Source organism: Siphateles boraxobius, unplaced genomic scaffold, assembly GCF_051911475.1.
Source record: "Siphateles boraxobius isolate OS27281-9 unplaced genomic scaffold, OSU_SipBor_1 5, whole genome shotgun sequence".
Taxonomy (NCBI): domain Eukaryota; kingdom Metazoa; phylum Chordata; class Actinopteri; order Cypriniformes; family Leuciscidae; genus Siphateles; species Siphateles boraxobius.
The window spans coordinates 28,858,092-28,881,133 of NW_027509141.1; the positions used below are offsets into that span (position 1 = coordinate 28,858,092).

The following is a 23,042-nucleotide window of genomic DNA, read 5'->3' on the forward strand; positions in this document are numbered from 1 at the left end:
AATAGCAATGATTGCTGGAATTGTTTTTGTATGATTTTCTCAATTTCTTTTGTAAGTATGATGAATCAAAGATGGCAGTGAGCTGAATTCTGAAGCATGTTAGAATTTCATGTACTGGTATGAATTTCATTAAACATTGGTTGTATCAAGCCTGTGCAGCTGGATCTGTTTCCTCTAGCAGCAGCAGAAGGTAATGAAATATTTTGGATGGAGGACTTTAGGTCATGGAGTGGAGCAGTCAGTTAATTTAAACTGCACCTAGACCATCTTATCGATGGAACTCAGTGGCCATTTTTCACCCTCATGGTGAAAAGCACCAACTTTGGCATTTAGCACTGCAATCACCTCCATCCTTCCTTCTATCTCATATCTTCCTTCTCGCCTCCCTTCTGCCATGCTTACTCACTAATCATCTCCTCACCAGGTTTCCTCTTTCCTCAATACATTTCAATCTTCTCCTCTTTAATTCTTTACCTCTTGGGTAATTTAATCCTCATCTCTCTCTCTCTCTCTCTCTCTCTCTCTCTCTCTCTCTCTCTCTCTCTCTCTCTCTCTCTCTCTCTCTCTCTAAATGTTTAGTTTCTTTTGCATTATCGATTGGCATCAAAATGTGTTTTTGTTTGTGTTGGTTTGGTATCGATTCTTCGTCTCTCGTTGCCAGAGGGAAGGTAGTCCCAGGAACAGGGTAATCAGGATTATGATCAGGTGGACACCGCTGGGACACTTTCCCTCTCTCTATCACGCACCCTAAAGTCAGGTGCGGTCTGAAATGAACACATGACTGGATTGATTCATGAATGAAGTGAATAATAAAGAAGGCAAAATTAATGACAAATGGAGAATAAATTAAATGATTAATGCAATCTTGGTAGTAGGGCTGGACAATAATTCAATATCAATATATATCGCGATATTGTTTTTTTTCGATAACGGTGATATGATTTTTAAACACATTTTTGATATTTCAATATACATAGCAGCATTTGTCACTGACTGACGTTAGGCGCGCAGCCGTCAGAAAGAGCAGAACACAATTGGCTACTTTCCTGATGACGTACACCACAGACACGCAGCCACTGCTCAGAGCAGCGGATCTCCAACGCGGCAAGTTTCAGCCACAGAATGAGCGCCCCTGACCGCAATGCAAATGTGACTGAACGAGCTTCCACAAGTGACGAGAAAGCATACGAAATAGTTGATAAGAGAGGAAAGACTAATTCAGTGGTGTAAATTCAGTGGTGTTTCAGCGTGCTGCAAAATGTGCCGGAGTGTGACTGCCGAGTCCGACTAGCAGCGGGAACACATCAAACGAGGATCAGGAGATAGACTGTGCCGATTCGCGCGTCCGCGGCCAGGAACGTCGCGTCCACACTCTAAAAATAGCTCAACGAAAGTTATAATGAGCAGGTATCGCTCCCTGTGAATGTCCTGAGGCGCGCACACATACGCACACGAGGCGCAGAATCCAGTTGTCTTTCTTTAGCGCTTGAATAATAACACACACATATTAATGCCAAAATGTCCGTTTTGTCAATTGTATCCTCACAAGAACAGTCTAAATGAGTTAAATAAAATCTTAAATGAAAGTTAAGAGTAGCCAAAATGAGCTCTCATCAGCGACAGATCTTAAAGGGACAGCAGCCAATTCTGTCTGTCAGCTAAGTTAACCAAAGTACAAAGGGGAACAGAGCAAATTACTCGCTGATCTTGTCTAAAGAACGTGTGTAGCTTTAATAAGGATTTATCTATATTTAATTTATAATTTATGCAGTTCAGACTATTTGATAACCTTATTCAATTTCTGTATATTTCAGTTTTATTTACACACAAAACATTAATGGTGAACATTTTTGACTTTATAAAATGATTATCTCAAGTCTTGAAAAAAGTAAGACATTTTTGTTATACATAGTTTAGTAGCCTACTTTTATTTTTGGCAGAATTTATCATTATAATCAACTTAATTATTTCCTGGATTTTGTAACAACATAGTCCCTAAATTTATGTAAATGCAGGAAATGGGATTTAAATCGGAAAAAAAATGTCTCCATTTTGTGTACCAAATGTTGCACAAATGTTATGGCAAATGTAAATTTAAAAACAGAAATGCATTGCCATTTTACATATTACATTGTCATTTTGCATATTACATTTCAAACGGAATATTGCTACCCATATGCTTTCATAGTCTTGTAGCAGGAATTGAGAAGAGAATATTATTGTTATGATGGGTTATTTCATTGCTTCATGTTTGTTATGGTGCAGTAGCGAAAGACTCCAGCAGATTTCATAGACTTGGCAAATTCATTTTTCAGAAGATTGTAGGAACAGACATCTGTTATGGGCATCCTTGGCAGTTTTCTGAGGCTTTTATATTGTTCATATCGATATCGGAATTATATCGTATCGACTGAAATTAAGAAATATATCGTGATATAAAATTTGGCCATATCGTCCAGCCCTACTTGGTAGTGATTGACTGATATGTTGCCATGGCCGATATTTTGTTAATTAGGCTATTGACATCAGCCGATACTTTTTTTTCTGATAAATTATCAGAAAATAAACTGTTAAACAAAGTAAGTAAATCAAATGAAGTATTAGCCTATAGTATTTGTTTTTTTATTATTAGTAATAGAACTGCATAAAAAAGCACATACTCAATGTGCATAACGATCAGTCTTTGTGAATTAGACACGGACAGGAAGAGAATTACGCTGTCATTGGACATTCCAGATTGACAATTTCAATTCTTGATTTCAAACTATGCTGCACTACATCCAGCTTGCAGCTTTGCCAAATGCAGGTCATATACTGTACCTTGTCTTTATGTAAAAAAAAAAAAAAAAAGATTCCCAGTGTACACAGATTGCTGAGTGCACTGTTGTTCAGTTTTTGTGAAAAATACTATAATAGAATAACAGAATCAAGAAGTTACCATCTAAAGTATAAATCTGTTTATTTTACAGATTTATCAAGTTTAACAATAATTTTCATATTTCATTTTTCAAATGATTTATTTGCTAGTTATTTCTTATAAATGAATTACATCTTTACTATCTTTAAATTATGTAGTGTGATATCAGCCACCCTGCTCTCTAAGATATCGGCATCAGGCATAAAAAAAAAATCTGTTGAACAATAATTCGTTGGAGAAAATTTGCAGATTTTGTAGGGTGACAGAATAGTGTAGGACATGTTTTCGATGAGTGAATCATGTCCTTAGATAATGGAGGGCTTTTGTGAGGGCTGATGTTTGGTCATGGTAGAAATGTGTTTTGGTGCTGAGAGGCTGAATTACCAAAGAGGGGTCTGGTGGAGTGATCAGAAGAGGAATGAAGGGGATGGAGCCATTAGTAACATCAAAGTGTATGTCTGGCAAAAAAGGGAGATAGATTGTATGAAAGTAAGCCGCAGACTCACTCATAAACACCTAAACAGCCCTGAAAAGCACTTCATCATCTAGATCAGCTTGCGTCGGCTGAGGTATGATGCCTGTTGTTGTTATCGAGGTAGCGGCTGCACATATTTATTTATCTATTCACCGGTAACGAGTGTGGAATAGCAAAGCGCTTCTTCCCTCCGCTGGGGATGAATCTCTGTGATTAAACTGATCAGTGCCATCACTCAATGTAGCGAAGAGGCACTTTAGGGCAGTGGCAAACAAAATTAGACAGATGATGGTGTCATTTGGTATCAGACACCACACATTTGCTCCCTGCATCGTCTCTGTGCACTGTAGTCGCTAGCTACACTCTGATCTACTGCTTGTGTTTAATTAATTTTACATCAGTGTCATTGCTGATTATCTCAGCGTGTTGCTCTCCTTCTCGCCAAGATAATGCGCAATGGGTGGCTGTGGGGAAAAAAAAATTCTCGAAGATAACTGCTGCTAATTCACCCACCCCTTGAAAGAAAGGGGGCAAGGCCTCTGAAAATAAACCACCTACCTTTTCAGCCAACGCTGACATCTCAATCTCCCATCATCTTCCTGTTGCGCCCACAGGCCCAGGGAGAGAAAACAGCTCTCTGACAAATCTAATCCAATTAGGGAATCATTATCTGTCTGATGCGGGGGCCCACCACCTCGATATAAATCGACGGCAAGTTACACTGTCTCTGCGGACGCTCTGTTCGTTAGGAATGCTAAATGTGGAGCTGACTGACTTCTAATGAACGTCTGTTTACAATAAGGAAGCTATAACTGATCATAAACAATGTTCACAGGGTTAAAGTGGGTATTTGATAAAGATCTGAAAGCTTTTGAACTTCAGTTCAGGCTCGTTTTTTTGAGGCCATTAGTAGATATGTACAAGACACCTGTGCCGTATAGATTTCTTTCCTTGTCACCAAGATTTAACCTCACAGTCTGTAGAACTATCAACTATCAAACCGAGCCACTCGCTTTTGTCAGTCACCATTTTAATCACATTTGAGCTTTTCTTTAGTAAAAAAACATTTTTTACTGTAGAAAATATTCACGTTCACACTCTGTGTAACTTCATATAATAATATTGAAGTTATTTTACAATGACTACAGAAAGCAGCATGCATGTGAAGTTGTCATGGCAACCAAATGCATAGCAGGCACATTTTTTGCGAACATAATATTATTGAATTTTACAACACATTTAACACAAGAACATAACATACACTTAAAACAAACATAACTTACTCAAATCTCTCCCCCTCCACATTAACCCTGGCAGTCGTAAATAAATACATTTCCTTAAACATAGTCCTTAATATCACACACTTTCTCTGTTGCACTGTGGTGAAGGCGCAGCTTTATGGGTTAAGCGTGACCGTGAAGATGTATAGGTTAAACTATAATTGATAGCTGTCAAATTATATCACAGTGTTTCCCATTCATTGGTTCACAATATCAACACTGCCCGCCACAAATAGGTTTTCCAAAAGTCTTTAATATCATTGAATAAACATGCGCACTGCAGTCAAAACGCTGCGTGGTTGTTTTTATACAGTATGAATGCATCTTTGCATGGAATTGACTGTCTTTAGAAAAGTTTCGATGTTCTATTCATTTAATCTTTCTTTATCTTTCCTGATAAAGCACGTCACTGCTTTGTGTTCAGCCGTTACCGGGGAAACCGCTATTTCTGCCGCTCCTAAAGTGCCTCCTGCTGGCACCTCTTTGTAAACAGCATGATTTTGTGGGGCCTTGTAAACCTGTATGAATACTAGTGTGGAATTTTTCTACAAAATTCACTCATTACAGTAAAATAGGGCATTCTAAGTCAATCTACTGCATTTTTCCCTCTCATAATCAGTAGAAAATGTGGTTAACACGAGTGGTCGACCGATATATCGCCAAGGCCGATATATCGGCAGATATTTGGCATTTTTAAAATATCGGCATCGGCCGATAAGTTTTTCTGATTGGCCGATGTGTTGGAAGCGGGACTCTGATAATAAAAAATGTATTATTTTTAATTTTGAAAAATACCGTCATTTACCGTGAAACGGTATAATTGTGAATTACTGACCCCAAAGTTGTATATTTTGCACTTTCAACTAAACAGAGAATTTTTTTTATTTATTATCATATTACCAGTCTCACACATACTCGCTGAAATATCTCATTTTTTTCTTAGTTGGACAGATTTTCCAGTATCCGGATCCCTGGCAGTAAAAAGGAACGGCCACACCTCTCCCACATGTCCAAGCATTCCTCTTCTGGTGACTGGTCCACTTCCTCTGAATTTGAGGAGCTTTCTTCAAAGATAACATCGGAGAAGGAAATCCTTGCCCTCTTTGAGAAAATGATGGTAAGATGTATTTAGATATAGACAAATGTATTATGTAATTCTGAAATGCATAAATAAATTAACAGAAGCAAACACTAGGCCTCATTCACTAATAATTGTGAGGATTATTGGTATCTATACACATGAGATCTTCTTACCAAAAATGTTCCCCTTAATTCCCAAAACGTGTGTACGCACATTTTCTTAACCTTGTTTGCATGGTAATGAATTTGTAGTATTCTAAATGAGTGACCACAAGGTTAGTAATTTGCAAAAAAACACACCCATGTCCATATAGGGGCTTTCCACTCACCTTTCCTTTTGTCGCTCTCAGCAAACACGATGCTCTCTAAAGTCACGCTGAGAGCACGCGCAGCAAGATCCTCAGAAGGCATGTACCTTCCGCAACACAGACAGTGAACAGCGATCTTGGCATTTTGAAACCAGTTTGGTAAAAAATAACAGTAGACTGGCACATCAGATGACTAAATGTATGTAACAGACTGTAATATAGACTACCAGGGCTCACATTGCGGGTATCATTCCTGCAAACATTTATTGACTAGCATATAAAATTGTATGAGTAAATTAATCCACACAGATTATAAAATCAAAACAGTAATTTTAAAAGAAGCTACAGCAGCCTAATATGTGTCTGTCATTAATGTTGATAAAACAACAAAAGAAAGCTTTATTTGCAAGGAATTCGGATTTATAGCTGAAGTATTTAATTTATACATACAGGTCCTTCTCAAAAAAATTAGCATATTGTGATAAAGTTAATTATTTTCCATAATGTAATGATAAAAATTAAACTTTCATCTATTTTAGATTCATTGCACACCAGCTGAAATATTTCAGGTCTTTTATTGTTTTAATACTGATGATTTTGGCATACAGCTCATGAAATCCCAAAATCGGCTACAGGGAATTACAGCAAATGTGCATAATCATTGCTTAGTTGGTAAATTTACAGATTGACAAGATTGGTAAATTGACTGGTAATCCTGCAAAATGACTCTTTCAGTTTTCAATTCAGTTGGCACGTGACCTATTAGATTTTAAATAACTTACCCAAACAGCAAACAATTCCAGCAGTAAAGCTTTAGCTTCTTGGTTGATGCTGTAGTCCAGGGGTTTAGTTTATAATTTTTGGAGTTAAAATTAGGGATGTCAATTTTCACAAATTCCCATGATCGATCGCCGTTTAAATTAATGATCAATTAATCGTTAGCCTTAATACTGCAATATGCGTCTACTGCAGTGGCAAATGGCCAACAGCATGACAGGGTCTGCAAATGCTGCTCAAAACTACATGTTCCTCACCAAATGAATGAGAATGTTTTTTAATATAAATCAAGGGCTAGTAGGATTGTAAAATGAGTCGATGTGATTGATCATTTAATTCAATGAATTATTTAATTATCAAATAACGACCAATGCAATGCGTCACCAACGGCATCTCAGATGCGTGCTTGTCAGAATGTGTGACTGTCGTGGATGCATTCTTCCTGGAACAATGCGCTGAAAACAGCAACTAAACCCAATGAATTCACAACGATTTAATAAAATTAGGGCTGAACAATTATGGAAAATAATCTAACTGCGATTTTTTTTTTTTTAACCAATATTGCGATTTAATAGGCTATGCGATTACTTTTTAAGTTCTTTACCTTCTGTATTAGTCGACAAAGACAAGCAATAAATCATTGTACAGTTGGGAAGGGAATCTTTTAGGCAGCTCATGATCCGATCTACTTTTTTTCTTATTAATTAATCTTAATAACACTTAAAATATATATTTAATTACATGTGTAAATAAACATACTTTAAAAAAAAAAATATATACACATTTAATTAAACCAATTGACCTTTGGCTAAGCCCCGCCCCCCTTAGTTACTGTTGCTACGTCCGTCAAACTTCGTCTGGGCTCTGGTGTTTGCTATCAACATGGCTTATGCTGTGACAGCTCTTCCTGATGAAATTTTATCCAACTTTTATAAATCAGCAAATAAAGTGTCCGATAGAAGTAGGCCAAAGGGGCTGCAATATGCGTTCGAAGGCTATATCCATGACATACAGGTGAAACGCAAGGAACAACAAGGCATCCAAATAGAGGCAAAAGCATACCGGTCACAGTCAAAAAATTAACCATCGCATATCCTACTGATCGAGACGGAGGCTGGGACTAACAATTTCAAAGAGCAACACTGTTCATGCAAAGCTGGGTAGGTTTTTATTCACTTCTATAATCGTTATTACAAAGCAAACGGACTAACGTTACGCGAGTATAACGTTGTATTTATTAGCAGTGTGTAGCGTATCAACAATCGGTATGCTACAGTAGATAACGTTAGCTGACAAGGTGATGTTTTGGTTGGCTCCACAGGGTTTTAATAAAACTGTCTAACTAGTATAACTTAACAGTAAGGTTAAAAGCAAAATTTACCTTAGAGCACACAAAGGTGTTCTTGTCGATCCTCGAGGGGTTTAGCTGACTGTGAGGACGTCCACACAGTTTAATCCAAAGACGACAGTTGTCAGGATTTGACTTCGGTTTTGGGAAGGGAAAAAAACGGACACCCCCCTCCAACCTCTCTGGTGTTACAAATGCCCCAGGCACAATGTTTAACCATGTTTTTGATAATCCTACGACGATAATGGCCTGCCGAGACCAAAAATATGAGATGCTCGCGTTAAAGTCAATGGAGCGATGTGAAAAAGTGTCGGACCTCTGTCGGAGCTCGTTCTTGGCTGCGCTGTGATTGGTCAATCTACATTCTAGGGCGTGGCTTAGCCAAAGGCGAATTACATGTTAAGAATTTTAAATAGGCTATAAACTAATATAGCTTCAAAATATAAGAGCTAGTAAATAAAGAGGAACAAAAAAACAAAAAACATTACAAGCAATAAACAAAGAGTGCTTTCAGAACCCTCTGGGGTCGGCGGTATCGCCGGCGATACCAGCTCACTTTTTTCCTTATCAGTGCAAAAGAGACTCAAATTACTCTGTTGATTTTGATCTTACATATAAGTGCCGTACATCATTACATCCTGTTAAGTGTCTATTTTTTACTCAAAAAAAAAGGATGGCTTCTCATATTTGTCGTGTTGCCGAAATATTTTATTCTACAAAGCTTACAACTAGTGTGGCTCTTGTCCAGCTCCTTTCCCCCTTCAACTTCATAGAAGCCAAAATATTTCCACACGTCAGCTTTTAACGAGGAGGGTGTTTGGATTTCGCGCTCAGCCATCGTGTCTCTGTTATGTGCCCACGCCACAGACAGACGGTCCGGGGACTGCACTTCCGCGCTGCAGAGTTCTGTCTTTTGCGTTCCGTCAATATTACGTCATTATAAATAGGCTACATATCTAAAAAATAAAAAATAATTTTTTTTTTTTTGGAAAATCGATTTTTGACATTTGTGAATCGATTCAGAATCGTCCGAGTCCGCATCGCGATGCATCTAAGAATCGATTTTTTCCTCCACCCCTAATAGTATGATGTTTTGTCAAAAATAAAGTAGGTATATTGAATTATCAACTAAGATGTTTTTATAGTGTTTGTTCCGATATTCAAAATAATGAATCCTTACCTTTTTTAATACGTATGATAAAATGTATACTTTTTACAAAGAAAGAATACACTTGAAATATTGTTAAAATTGTAATTGCTGTTGTAATTGTAACCTATTTGTAATTGGTTACAATTTCTAATTGCAAAATGTATATATAGATAATTTCTTTTGTCCTTGCGTTCTTTGACACTCCTGTGTGAAAGGGCTAATTAAAATGCAGCTCATTATGTATGTGGCACATTATCCGGCCTTTGTCTTCTCAGGTGTGAACACGCCTCCACGCATATTGCCTTTCCAAACAAAAGGTGTCTTATAAAATTTAAATCAATGTATTGTTTTGTGTAAATGATTAGGCAGGATGATTTTCAGATCATTTTGAAGCAAAAATTCTAGGCAACAATGCCCATTAGTCAAAAGTCTTGTGGACACATATTTAGTATGTGTTTTGTGGCCTTATTTCAGACACTTTAAGTTTTAGTTTTTTCAATAACCATACATAAACATTATTCTCTCAAAAATACAAACATGTACATACATGTTGCTCACATATTACGGTAGCCCCGTTTGTGCTATATAGAGTGAATTTACACCTTTGCCATTAACATGTTTAGAAATAACTGAAAAAAGCACAAATGTCAGAGCACGTCAGAACACCTCCAGGACCCAGCAAACCCCTCAGACCCCTGAGGGTTAAAAGTAGGTTGTCTGAACGTTTTTCATTCAAAAGCTGGAGTGATTTCCCCCCCCTCAGTTTAGATACGATAAGCTGCATTCACACTAATGCACATATCTCTTTTGAAATTGTAAATGTGGTTTGTCTTGTTGGGTTAAGATATAACTGACCGTGTTTACATTAATTTCGCGTCATAAAAGCATTTTGAGATGCAAGTACATTTAACCAATGAGTCGTCATAAAAGCATTTTGAGATGCAAGTACATTTAACCAATGAGTCGCTCACAGCCGCATGCACGAGCGCTCTTCACAAAGCGCGCGTAAGTATTTTAAAATGAAAGCAGCTTTCTCAGTGATTTTTATATTTTTAATATATAAGCCAACTACATTCCATAATGCCTTTGTGGAGCATTTGTAAGGAAAATTCCGGCGGCCAAGACCGCGCACTGCAAGAGTAACATCAAAGCGGCAAAACCTGTGCAATGAAGCCCGCGACTGTCCTTGTAATTCGCTTAATCCCCGAACTTTATGAAAGATTATTTTTTGGAAGGTTCAAGCAGTGTCGTGTGTGTGTGTGAGAGAGAGAGAGAAATTAGAAGCAAGCAGAATAGGCCTACGGTTGTTTCTAAAGCACGCGCAGCGTCGTCATGCATCAGTGTTTAAAAACTAAGCTCAGACTCGATTCTGAAATTCTCTGAATCGATCCAGAATTCTGGAGATAGAATAAATAACACAATATCACATACATTAAAAATAAACTGTTCTTTCCTGTATGCCAGACCTATATGCGTAGCGTGCCAAGTTGATGCTTGATCTGCAGACTGCTTTTCTCTCGCGTGTCACGTGACCAGTGTAATCGCAGCTTTTGCGGTTACAAAATCGTGACACGGCAACAAAACCAAAATAATTCAGTGTTTTATTACAATATTGTTCTCTTTATAATGTTATGTAATATGACAGTCCCAATAGTCATTATTAGTCGTGCATTACCGTTTTAGCTGCATGCGCTGAAGCTGAAGAGGATCACCGTACACTTTACTACATTAAATTTTAACCAAATGCATCCTATATGAGATTAATCAGATATAGATAGGCCTACACAAAATAAACACAATATTACAACTTACATTTGCACAAAACAAAAGGCTGCTAATCATGATGGTGTAAAATGGTCTCAAACATAAATCTGGCGCGCTCGCTTTACATGTTTCACGGTTGAGCAGCACGCACGTCCATGAACCTGCTTAATCGACGATCGATAAATTTTATCGATTAAATGTATTATCGGCAATCAATCGATCGTCGATTAATCTTTAACATCCCTAGTTAAAATGCTTTCAAAAGCTTTGGCTTTCTGCACCAAATTAAGCTCTGGTAAATTTTACTTTACTGATTAACTCCAGCTTTTCTTTAAAAGTTAATCTTGAAAATGGTGTGGATAATAAAAGTTAATCTTGAAAATGGTGTGGATAATAAATTAGCAACGATGTCCTCACAAATGTTGCTTAAATATACGTGTGTGTACAAACACACACACAATTATATTTAAGCAACATTTGTGAGGACATTGTTGCTAATTTATTATCCATACACACACACACACACACACACACACACACACACACACACACACACACACACACACACACACACACACACACACACACACACACACACACACACACACACACACACACACGTATGTGATTTCTGTGTACGTGTGGTTTCAGTTGTTCCTAAATTATTTCGTAAATTTAGAATAAAATTTAAAACAAAGTACGCACATTCATTAAACGAGACCCAATTTCTGACAGTAAAGGATTTGTTATACATTGATATACATTCACAATATTGAACACGTCTGCTTACTGTGGACATGTATAAAACCAGTTAATTATCACTCCTACACAATGACCTTTATCAACCTTTCAAACACAATAATCACTAGAGGTTTATTTGCAATTATGTTTTAAGAAACGCAACCTTTTCATAATGAAATGGATTGTTATGGGTCACTGACCTCAATCAGCTTGTATTCAGAGAAGGATAAGGGCCTCATGTCTATAAATGTACATACTCACTCGCATCATACAGTCACAGACAAATGTTTGCAAGCAACTTTGTTTATTGTGGTAAATAAAAGAAAATACACAAATAAAATTAAAAAAGAATAGAGATGTTTTTCATTTTTTTTAAAAATGATGCTTAACCTACAATATAGTTTTGATTTGGACTTACAAGGCATTACAAGGTAATTGCAAAAATGCACATTGTCAGAATTAATAAGCACTTACAATAAAAATTATTTTGTAGAATGCCTGTTGAAATTTTTATTTATTGTACTAATATTTGTCAATTTAAATGTAAAAGTTTTAGGCCTGTACAAGATTTCTTTTTCACTTTTTAAACTTTCTTTTTGACCTTTCATCTCTTAGGTTTCTTATATGAAGTAAAAAAATCTTTACTTAAACTTTTGTTTAGACTTTTTTAGATATATACACAATTATGCAGCTGTTGAAAGTTAACTGATTGCACTTTTGTCATACATTTAACTCACATCTATCCATTTCATCCAATTTCTCTAAAGTATCATTTTAAAACATTGCACAGTCCCCCATTGCCTGGGCGCTATGATCCTACGGAGGTCCCTGTCTCTGCCCTTTCTAAGAGTGGAGGTAGTGTTAGTGGTTGAGCAGCGTCTCCAAGCGCAGGATTGAGTGACAGGAGCAGCCACTGCTGGGTAGAGAAGGAAGAGTGTGGATAACGTGGGCAGAGACGCAGTCATTAGTCATGGCAAGTACGGGTTTGGATACATGAGCATGCCAGCAGAGGTGACAGGGCCAACAGTGGTAATGGATGCCTCTCCGCTCTGCGCCCTATCCCAGCATCCTCTTCTCTTTCTCTCACTCTGACACACGAGGACTGCATCACGCCTGCGAACCCATGAGTGAAATCTTAAACGGCGTTGCTGATCTATCCTCTCCGGAAAAGGGATGAAAGGGAGAGATGCTGTGGGGAAAGGGAAATAAGATTGGAGGACACTAGGAACGTTGCACTCAACATCGTATGCAGCTGTTATTGTTTTTCTCTCTCGTCTACCTCTTCATCTCTTTCTTTCCTTCTCTCCCTTATCGATTTTATTGTTCTGTCTTTTGCCTTGAGATTTCCACGCCCTTTCTATCTTTTGATGGTAGTTGTAAACTGTCCATGGATACATGCTTGTTCTTTTCTCTTTCTCCTAATCTGTCAGAGATGGTGAGTTTGAGAAGTGCAGTGCACTACTTTTCTTTGGCACAGGACGTGTTGCTTCAGTAATCTTGGAAGTAAAATTGCCAAGTATATCTGCCAATGGCTGTCTTAGCAGTACAACAGGTTCAGATTTATGAACATGCTCATTTCTGTTTCACTGTTAATTTCTAATCTTTTCAGAAATTGGCCCATTAAATTTTTCTAATACATAATTCATGACTTCATCAATCAGGCTTCTGCTAGGTACTAATCTTTAAAAGATCTCACAAAGTTGCACACAGAAATGTGTCCACATAGACAACAGATGTTTATTATACCAGTTTAGCAAAAAATGGCTTTTATTAATCAGTTATTTAAATTTTGAAATGTTTAATCAAAAACACTTGATAACTTCCTTAAAACCAGGGCAGATTTTTAGATACAGTTTTAGCTTTCAGAGACCCAGCGTAGCAAAATTGCTTGTTTGTTTAAACCAATTAAATTATACAGAACTTTCACTAAATGTAAAAAATACACATACCTATCTGATGCACAACCGTTTTGGTGGGGGAAAAATTGCAGCCACACAAAATAGCGATAGCCAGCTGACATAGTTCTTAACACTTTTAGAACAAATTAACCTATTTACAAGTTGTACGTATTTTACATCTACATATTGTCAGCACATGTATATTTACATTATTTTTTTAATTTTATTTCTATGCGTCTAGTGATGGGAAAAGTCTTATGTGCCCTGTTTTTTTGAACGGACATAAATTTGAGACTAAGTGTAGTGAAAATCCCATGCTGTCCATTAAGGGCTGGAAAGATGCGTTGAAGTAATTGATTACATCGATTACCTAAATTAGTCTATTTGCATGGAATGCGTCGATTTGTTGCGCTTTTTATAAAATGGTGCTCTGCACAGTGTAAAACTGGAATATGGTTGTCTGTCTCATATTTTGTGCTTAATATGGCTGCGTTCATTCAGCATTCTGCTTTTTACGAACTGCCATGGCTGAAACGTACCCTCTACAACTGGTTACAAAGCTTTTAACTCTGTTGTTGGTTATTTAAAATGTCTAATAGATGAACTCGTGCCTCGATTGGACACGTGCTGTCGATCGTGGTAAAACTTCACGGTTTTATGGACACGCCATGTTTGACACTGTCGCTATGGTTACTGCTATGATTAGTTAGAATGCGGTTGTGACTTCAGCTGTTTCATCATACAACTGAATGAACATATTCAAGCAGCTACTATCTCCTGACTGAACAAAACATTTCAGGATTCATACTTGTAAGCAGTTGCTGCTGTAAATCCCCAAAATTGACTCTGAACGTAGTCATAGTAAACACTAGGGGTGTAACGGTTCAAATTACTCAGGGTTTGGTTTGTATTACGGTTTTAGGGTCAAGGTTTCAGTACGATTCACAATGTGCTATGTTCAGGGAAAAAAGGACTACTTTCAAGTAAAAATGAACAGTGTTTTTCAGGTATGTCTAACATTAGTTTTCAGGGGCAGAAATTGAATAAAGTTATCAAATATAAAATAACATGGCATTTTTGAATGTATGAATTAAAGATGAATCCTTATTAAAACCCCTTAAGTGTCACGGGCCCACCGGTGGGCCCAAATCCTTTACATTTTTAAAACAGTAATATCCTATACTAAACCTAAACTAATCTTGACAAACTATATATCATTTGAAAGCTTACAATCTCTAGTTTCCATATTTGGTGATTGATTTTCAAAATAAATTACAGAGGAGCCGTAATTTATCAATTTGCAACAATAATATTTTCATACTCTTAGACCTTTATTTTGAAATAGTGATGAACATGCGTGTTCTTTTTATGTTTCTTAGAGGTTGAAATCATATCAAAATCTGCCAAACTTCTCATATTACTTCTGAATAGGATGTCTACTTCATAAATTGTATGAAAATTGTGGAAATAATGGTTCATATCACTCAAAACATATATGGAAATGGAGGCGCCCTTATATGGGCAGTAATGGAGTCTGGTTGTCATCTAGTGAAAAAGTTTGGTACTGCGCCCAAACAAAATCTTACTGAAAGCTCATTTTTTGAAATATCAACCTAAAATTTGAAACACAACTTGTTCAGATTTTTGGCTTTGATATTTTTGCAGTTTTAGAGTCGCCCAGGTTTTGAAAAAATATATTTTATATAAAATATGAATAATTAAATTTTTTACATTGTACATTTTCATAAACTCAAACTTCTATAACTTTTTTTCTGTTTCACTTTCTTAATTTATTTCACTTCTATTTCATTCTTGAATTACAACCATTTAAGTTCGAAATGTGCATTTTCATGTATATTCAAAAAAAGGGGGGTGACACTAAAAGGGTTAAAGTTACAAAAGCTATTCAATCAAGAGCAGTGAGTGATTTCCTGGTCTTTTTTGGTTTGATTAACATTAAAAACACATACAGCAATATTAGGCTGCTGTCACTTTGATAAAATGCAATTGATCCAATTTACTGATAAACATGCCTCGACTGTTTCATTCACTTAAGACATAACCGACTATGTCTGCTAGGATACTCCCCAAGACAGCCCTGTGTCTGAGGCTTTCCGTGTGCATGCTTTGGATGTGTACGCAAACAAATCTTCCCACAACGTGCGCGAGTTTTTTTGCATCTTTTTCTCTTGAATGTTTAAATTGGCAAAGCTTAAATGAGTTTAGTTTAAATACAACCTGTGCTCTTTTGGTCTCACTAGCGCTCGTGCGCTATCAACACCCTAAATACCCAGCATGGCAATTTTGCAACATTTATCCAAATTATATGTAGATTCAAATTTTGTCTAAATAAAATGGCTTTAAAAATTATTTTTATTCCTTTTCCTTTTGATATATTTAAGACATTGAAGTATTTATCAGTCTTTCTTTTTTTTGTTGTCATTTTCATCTCCTTTTTCTTAATGTCGTATCTGCCTGATGTATTCACGAGTAGAGGTTGACATCCTGCGGTTTCATTTATTTGCACTTCCAAAAAGAACAGGTGTTAGGCATGCTTTGATTCATGTGAGCATTGAAAGATGTGAGAGCTCTTTGCACTTCTCTGCTAAGTGAACAACCAGCATCTCCAGTACTATTTTTCTTTTGAGCAGAAATATGTAGATATCAGTATATGATTCATTAGTCTCTTTTGTTTGGATCAGATGTTTCGTGGCTTGTAATGATGGAGATTCTCATAAAGCAGGTCACAATACTGAAGGACTTGATGTTTTTTCTTGTAACATGATATTTTCCCTCTCTTGTATGTTGTTTGTTTTTTCAGGAGGATATGAATCTTAATGAAGAGAAGAAAGCACCACTCAGAGAGAAGGACTTGGGCACAAAAAGGGAGATGGTCCTTCAGTACATCATCACAGCTGCAAAAACTGTAAGTCAAAGAATAATTGCAGCCACACAAACTAACATATCAACCTGAAAGCATGAATAGTAAATACATTTGAGTCCTTCGAGCTTTCTTTCGCTTCATAATGGACTTCCATAATTAACCCTGATACTAAATAAGACTAGTTTTACCTAAAACCCATAGGAGGTCACATCACAGACTGCTCCAATCAGTTACTCGATCCCATGTCAGATGTGTCAGTGTCTTTGTAAAACACAAAAATAATAAGCTAAGGTGCAGGACCACCACAGAGACACCATGCGCATGTATGTCTGTGTTAATTTATTGTTGTGTGCCTGTGCTGACTGTGTGTGAGTTTATTGTACTGGTGGGTTTGCCCTGATGAAAATATCTGTAACTGCAGGCCTCTTATGATGACATTGACAGGCTAAAGACTGTATTTATCGGAGATGATTGCCCTCATTTTAGTTTGTCTCTTTTGTTCTCTTGTCCTGAGGTGAGAGGGAGGTGTTGAGTCTCCTCATGTATACTTATGAACTCATTTTTCTGTAGTAAAGGATGGCAAGATGTGATTTTACATCTTCCAATGTGTAATTCACCATTTCACTTTTCTACAAATAGTCTGAAGTTTTTATGCTAGAATACTGGAGGAAGAAGAAATGCTGTTGAAAAATAAAGACATCAATTTAAATCATCCTCCTCCTTTGTTTTAATATGAAAGTTTGGCTTCTCAGTGATGCCAAAACAATTAATCTGTAATGTCTTTAAAAGGAGTGAGAAGTTTTTTTGTTTTTAATAATCTTTCTTTAAAGGTGACATTTAAGCCCCTTTTCACAAGATGTAATATAAATCGATGGTGTCCACAGAATATGTCTGTGAAATGTAAGCTCAGAATACGTCCCAGATCATTTATTATAGCTTGACAAATTGCCCCTTTTTGGATGTGAGCAAAACGTGCCGTTTTTGTGTGTGTGCCTTTAAATGAGCTGCTGCTCCCCGCTCCCGTTCAGAAGAGGGCCGATCCTTTACACAAGCTTTGGATACAATTACAAAACACTCAAATGTCACTCATCCACATGACGCACATGAACATTTCTGAATGGTTAGTGTATACATTTATGTAGTTGTTGTGGAGTTACATTGATTCCTCTAATCGACTTGCATGTACCATCATGTTTAACTTTTACACAAGTTGACAGTTCCCTGAGGTCTTTATAAGACAGCTGTGACATGTTTGGTCAAATAGTGTTCTGTGCTCGTCTGTGAAGCCAACGAACGACAGAACAGGTTGCATGGTTTGCTCGAACTTTAGCCATTGTGTTAGAACTGGTTACACTGTTGTCGCTTGTGAAAACCAAATGGCGGCGCAGTGGGTGGAAACGCGACGATTAAGGGGTGGAAATATTATAAGATACATTACATTAGGATGGGAGCGAAATCTGATCAGCTTATTTTTTTTACATGCTTGCAGAAAAAGGCTTACCAAAACAAATTTACTGGGTTGTCACTTTTCACATTTTCTGTGTTGGTAGATGCACCAGGGACCCGATTATATCACTTAAACAAGGAAAAAGTCAGATTTTCATGATATGTCCCCTTAAACATTTATTAAGATTGTATACCTAATTCAGCTAGTATGTTAACTGGAAACAAAAAAGTAGTGATCGACCGATATTGATTTTTTATTACCGATACAGATTATTTGCATGTGTATGTGCCCGATAACCGATATGCAGAACCGATATTTATTTACTGTTATACTTCTGTTTTTGGCACAATTATTACAACACAAATGAACTGAACAAACCATTTTATTTATAACAATCACTCCCTCCTTGCATACAAAAAAAAAAACCTTTATATTTATACACAAATAAATAGAGGAGTCTGAGTCTAAAAAATAAAGTGCACTGTTACTAAGTGTCTTTGTTTAAAAATAAAAGCTTTGATGAGGTAAAAAATAAAGCACAAAAACTATTCTAACATATTGGGGGGGGGGGGATTTGTTTATTTGTTTTCATAAATGGTAAACTAATCAAATTACAATAAAAACATGTATATTATTACATTATATAATTTATATCTAAATTATACATATCATTTATAAGCATCAGCAGCAACAATGTTAACAATAGGCAAAATAAATGTTAAAAGCATAATGTTTTCATATGGAAAAAATAATTGACAGGGGAGTCATATCACCTTTGCAGAAATGTAATTCATTTTAAACAGTTTTAGAAGGTTTATGTGCCGTTTAATAGGTTTAAACTAAGAGTGAGGAATAATTCATGGGTAATATTAATTCACTGCATAATATTAGCTGGAATAGCCTATAACATCAGGAAAGTAACAAACAAAACAGTATATACATCATTGCATTTTCCAACTAGTATGTTATTAATTATTATTTATATTTTTGTCGGTCTAGATCATGAAATGCTTTATGACAAAGTGCTGTTTATCTATGCATTTACACATAACTATAACATTAGGCTATACGTTACTCAACCGCGATCGCGCGTGCAGATAATAAATAATTAATTTCCACAAAGCGGTATATTTAGATGTGTATTAGCGAAATAATTGCTATGTAGTAAATGATAATATAATCTAGGGTGTTAAACAAGATAATCTTGTCAAAAATTTCATTCAGTGGCCGTGCTTGAGCATTCCTGATCATCAACCCAGTGAGTGCTCAGCAATATGAACGAACTTTTTTTTCGAGACTAATGGTGAGCAAATACAACAGATAGAGAATTAAATTCAGCGCTTTTATTTTCAACATGCACTCATTCATGTCTGTTTTATTTAATTAATGTAAAGTTAAGTCTTTATTGGGGAAGGACATGACGGATTACGCTACGTGGCTCAATGAGTTCGTCTCAATTTTTTAGAACCAAGCTGCATAAATAAACTATATCAGGCATTTATGTCTCAAATCTCATTTCTGCATGCATGTCTGTTATGTTAAATAAAGTTGAATAATTAAAGCAAAGCAAGTAGAACATATACTTTACCTGTGCACAGAGTTGTTATTGACTGATCTCCTCAGACGCGGGCTGCAATGGCGGAATTCTCAAAACGGCCACAAGATGGCGCCGTTTATCGGAAAATCCGATATTACAAAACCGATTCCCGATTATGGGAAAATGCTTAAATATCGGGAAAAATATCGGTACACCGATACATCGGTCGATCACTACAAAAAAGCATCAGGTGCTCATCAAAAACTACAGGTGGGAGTTATTTGCCCCAAGCATTCTTCCTTATACATTCTGATTGGAGCTCTCTACATTTGATTGATTTCTGAGTTTTAAGCCATGCTGCTTAGAGGATTGTTCGTCTGTTTTTAAGTCCCGATGTGTTGGTGAGACAGACTACCAAGTGTACACGTCTTAGAATTGAGCGTGTACAACAAATCCTCCAGTTCTTCCACTGCACGATATAGCTACACACAAGTGGAAACACTATATGCAGGATTCAGGCTAGATGGATAAAAAATGCATGTTTTTCTGCTGAAATTAATTCCCCAATCTAATCCTCCTGACGGTTAGCTTTGTGTTCGTTTACAGGGCCTACGAACGGTGGAAGAGAAACAAGAACAAGGGAGTTTAATTATAATGCTGCTTCCTCCTTTCTGCTGAGAATTTAATTATTTTGGAGTGCTTGGAGATTTCAGAATGATTCAATTTGCTATCTGGAGTGGCTGGTCAGGACTTGTGTTTTTTCTCCAATCAACTTTCTTTTACCACATTTAGAGTGCTGAAACTCATTGACCTTGGACAATCATGATAAATCTCCCAATGTATTGTAATCTTTTGAATTTTCTCAGATAAAATGACCTAAATAAATGACCCAACCTTTTAATCCTACCAAATAAATAATATGACGCTCATCCATGTTGATTTACACCACACTTGTAAAAATATAGGTTCTTTATTGGCATTGATGGTTCCACGAAGAACCTATAACATCTATGGAACCTTTAAATTACACAAAAAGGTTCTCTATAGTGGAAAAAAGATTCTTTAGATTATGTTCTTCACTAAGAAAATAGTTATTTTAAGAACGGTTCACTGAAAGTTTGAAGTTTCTTTAAGGAATCAAAAGTGGTGCTTCTATGGCATCGGTGTGAAAACCCCATTAGGAACCTTTATCTTTATTTTTTTACCTTTATCTTTATTTTTAGTGTTCGCTGGTGGACAAACCTTTTGAAGGCAATAAAGGTGTTTAACAAAAATCAAGGCTTTTGAAAAGGAATATTGACATTTATAGGAATGCTGCTTACCCTGCATTCCCAGACTTAAAAAAAATAGTTGACTTAAAGATCTATAATCTTATCTACAAGGTTAAAAATGAAGGTTGAAAAACCACTAGCAAATTTAAACAATTTAATCAAGTAATTGTTTTTAGAAACACCTTGGAGTCAGCTGAACCTGAATCCCAGCCTTATTATCCTAGGCTTCAGTTTAGACTGCCTGTTTGCTCAAGGATCCCACCAACTACTTGATTTTAAAAATGTATAGGGTTTTGTTTCCTTTCTTCTTAGGTTATACATAAAATGTATTGAAAATCCTTTATAAAAATTGAATCTGTTGGACAGAACAGACAGTGATGTATTGGTGTTTTCGAAATTTCCCTTTTCATACTCAAATAAGCTTCTTCTCACACTACCTTGACTAGTTTGATGGATGGACATTACTTTAAATTTAGAAAACGTCCTGGAATTTCTTTCTCTCTCTATCATGCACCCGCATGCCCCTGCCCTCCTTCATCTCTCACTCTCTCCATCTCTTGTCTTTTGACATTCAGGCCTGGTTGTTTACCCCCTGTCCGTGTTCTTGACGAATAATTGCCTTTCAGTGAAGCCTTTCCTTTTGGCTCTGCTCCTTCGTCTCGCTTGGTAATTGAAACTATAGATTCTGGCATAGGCTCCTCGCCCTCTCTGTTAACAACATTCACCTTTTAAAACATTCACCTTGCCATTGCCAGCATAGAGTGTAGGTATAATTACCATTTGCTGTACCTTGAATGAATGTTCATACTCAAAGCTTTTGCTCTTTTGGAAATTGATGCATTGTCATTAGGTCTTGATTAGTGCTCATTAAGTAATATTAAAAGAGCTGGAAACAACAAATCCCTGATGTTCAAATGCAAGTAGCATATCGGTGTAATGGACAGTGTGGCATTTAAAATGCAAACAGTGATGTCATCATCCAGCTCAATTGTTTTCATACAATAGTGTCAGTGCAGTCAAATTAAATGACAGTCATTGAAATTCAATTCAGTCAACTAAAATGAATTCGTTATTGATGGATGGGTAGGTACTAAGTAGAAGGAATACAGTATACAGTAGATGGGGAGGATAGATAGATTGGGTGGATAGATTAGATTAGCTGGATGGATTAGATGATGGGTAGTTAGATGGGTGGATAGATGAATAGAACTGGGTGTAATGGTTCGGTTTGTATCATGGTTTTAGAGTCATGGTTTTGATACGGTTTGATATGTGCTATGTTCAGGACAAATAAGGACTAATTTCAAATTAAAATAAAGAAAATAAGCACAAATAATCAAACTACAAGTGATAGAACAAATGAATACAATAGAGCTGCGGTCGGGAATCTATGGGTCGCAAGCCACACGTGGCACACTATGGCTCCAGGTCTCACACTCTTTACCAATAAATGATCGATAAAAAAATGGACATGACAATAGAGATCAGCTTTCTGTAGAAAAAGCAACCAATTACAATTCCTTTGTTGTATCTACCGAAGTTAATGAAAAGAAAAATGTTCCATGTCAGACTGGGGTGGGGTGTTCAAAATAGTTCCTTTGTTAATAATTCATTAAAATATTAATTAATAACATAACTATTTACACGGGTCGGACTCTTCAGCTCTGTATCAGACTGATACCTCTGGTTCAGGCTGGTCTTCATCCTCAACACGTCGCGGAAAATACTTTTCAATACTCATCTGGATTGAAGCAGCAAACATTCAGTGTAAGAGTAAAAAAATGACATAACATTATTTACAATAAGTTTCATTCACAGCTGCTACATATAGTGTTTTGACCTCGACAACTCAACTGCATTTTACCGCAAACTTGCGACTAGTTAACTTTCTAAAGTCTAACTTTTCATTTGCTTTTGCTGCAGAGACCTTTTCAGGGTTTTTCCTGGGTCACAAATGGTCTTCGGTGGTGGCCGACAGACACTGTCATCCTTTTCTGCCCTCTTTCTTTTTTTAAAAAAGGCTGTGATTTTACCACTGGATTTCATTGCTTTGTAAGATAAAATCCTTCTTTGCTAAACCTGATAATTATTTTGGTATATAATCATATCAATATTAAAAAGTAGCATTACATTTTTTATTTTAACTAATAGTCTACTTTTCTGGA

At 36.5% G+C, this 23,042-nt stretch overlaps 1 protein-coding gene across 3 annotated transcripts in view; it reads left to right on the plus strand.

The window, feature by feature from the left end:
- The window catches only part of diaph3 (diaphanous-related formin 3), a 388,621-nt gene that overhangs the window by 43,529 nt on the left and 322,050 nt on the right, over window positions 1–23,042 (plus strand). For all 3 annotated transcript variants that reach the window (XM_077203763.1, XM_077203765.1, XM_077203764.1), the window contains 2 exons: window positions 5,616–5,789; window positions 16,560–16,664. In XM_077203763.1, the coding sequence (XP_077059878.1) occupies window positions 5,616–5,789; window positions 16,560–16,664 (279 nt within the window). The remainder of the gene's footprint in view (window positions 1–5,615; window positions 5,790–16,559; window positions 16,665–23,042) is intronic.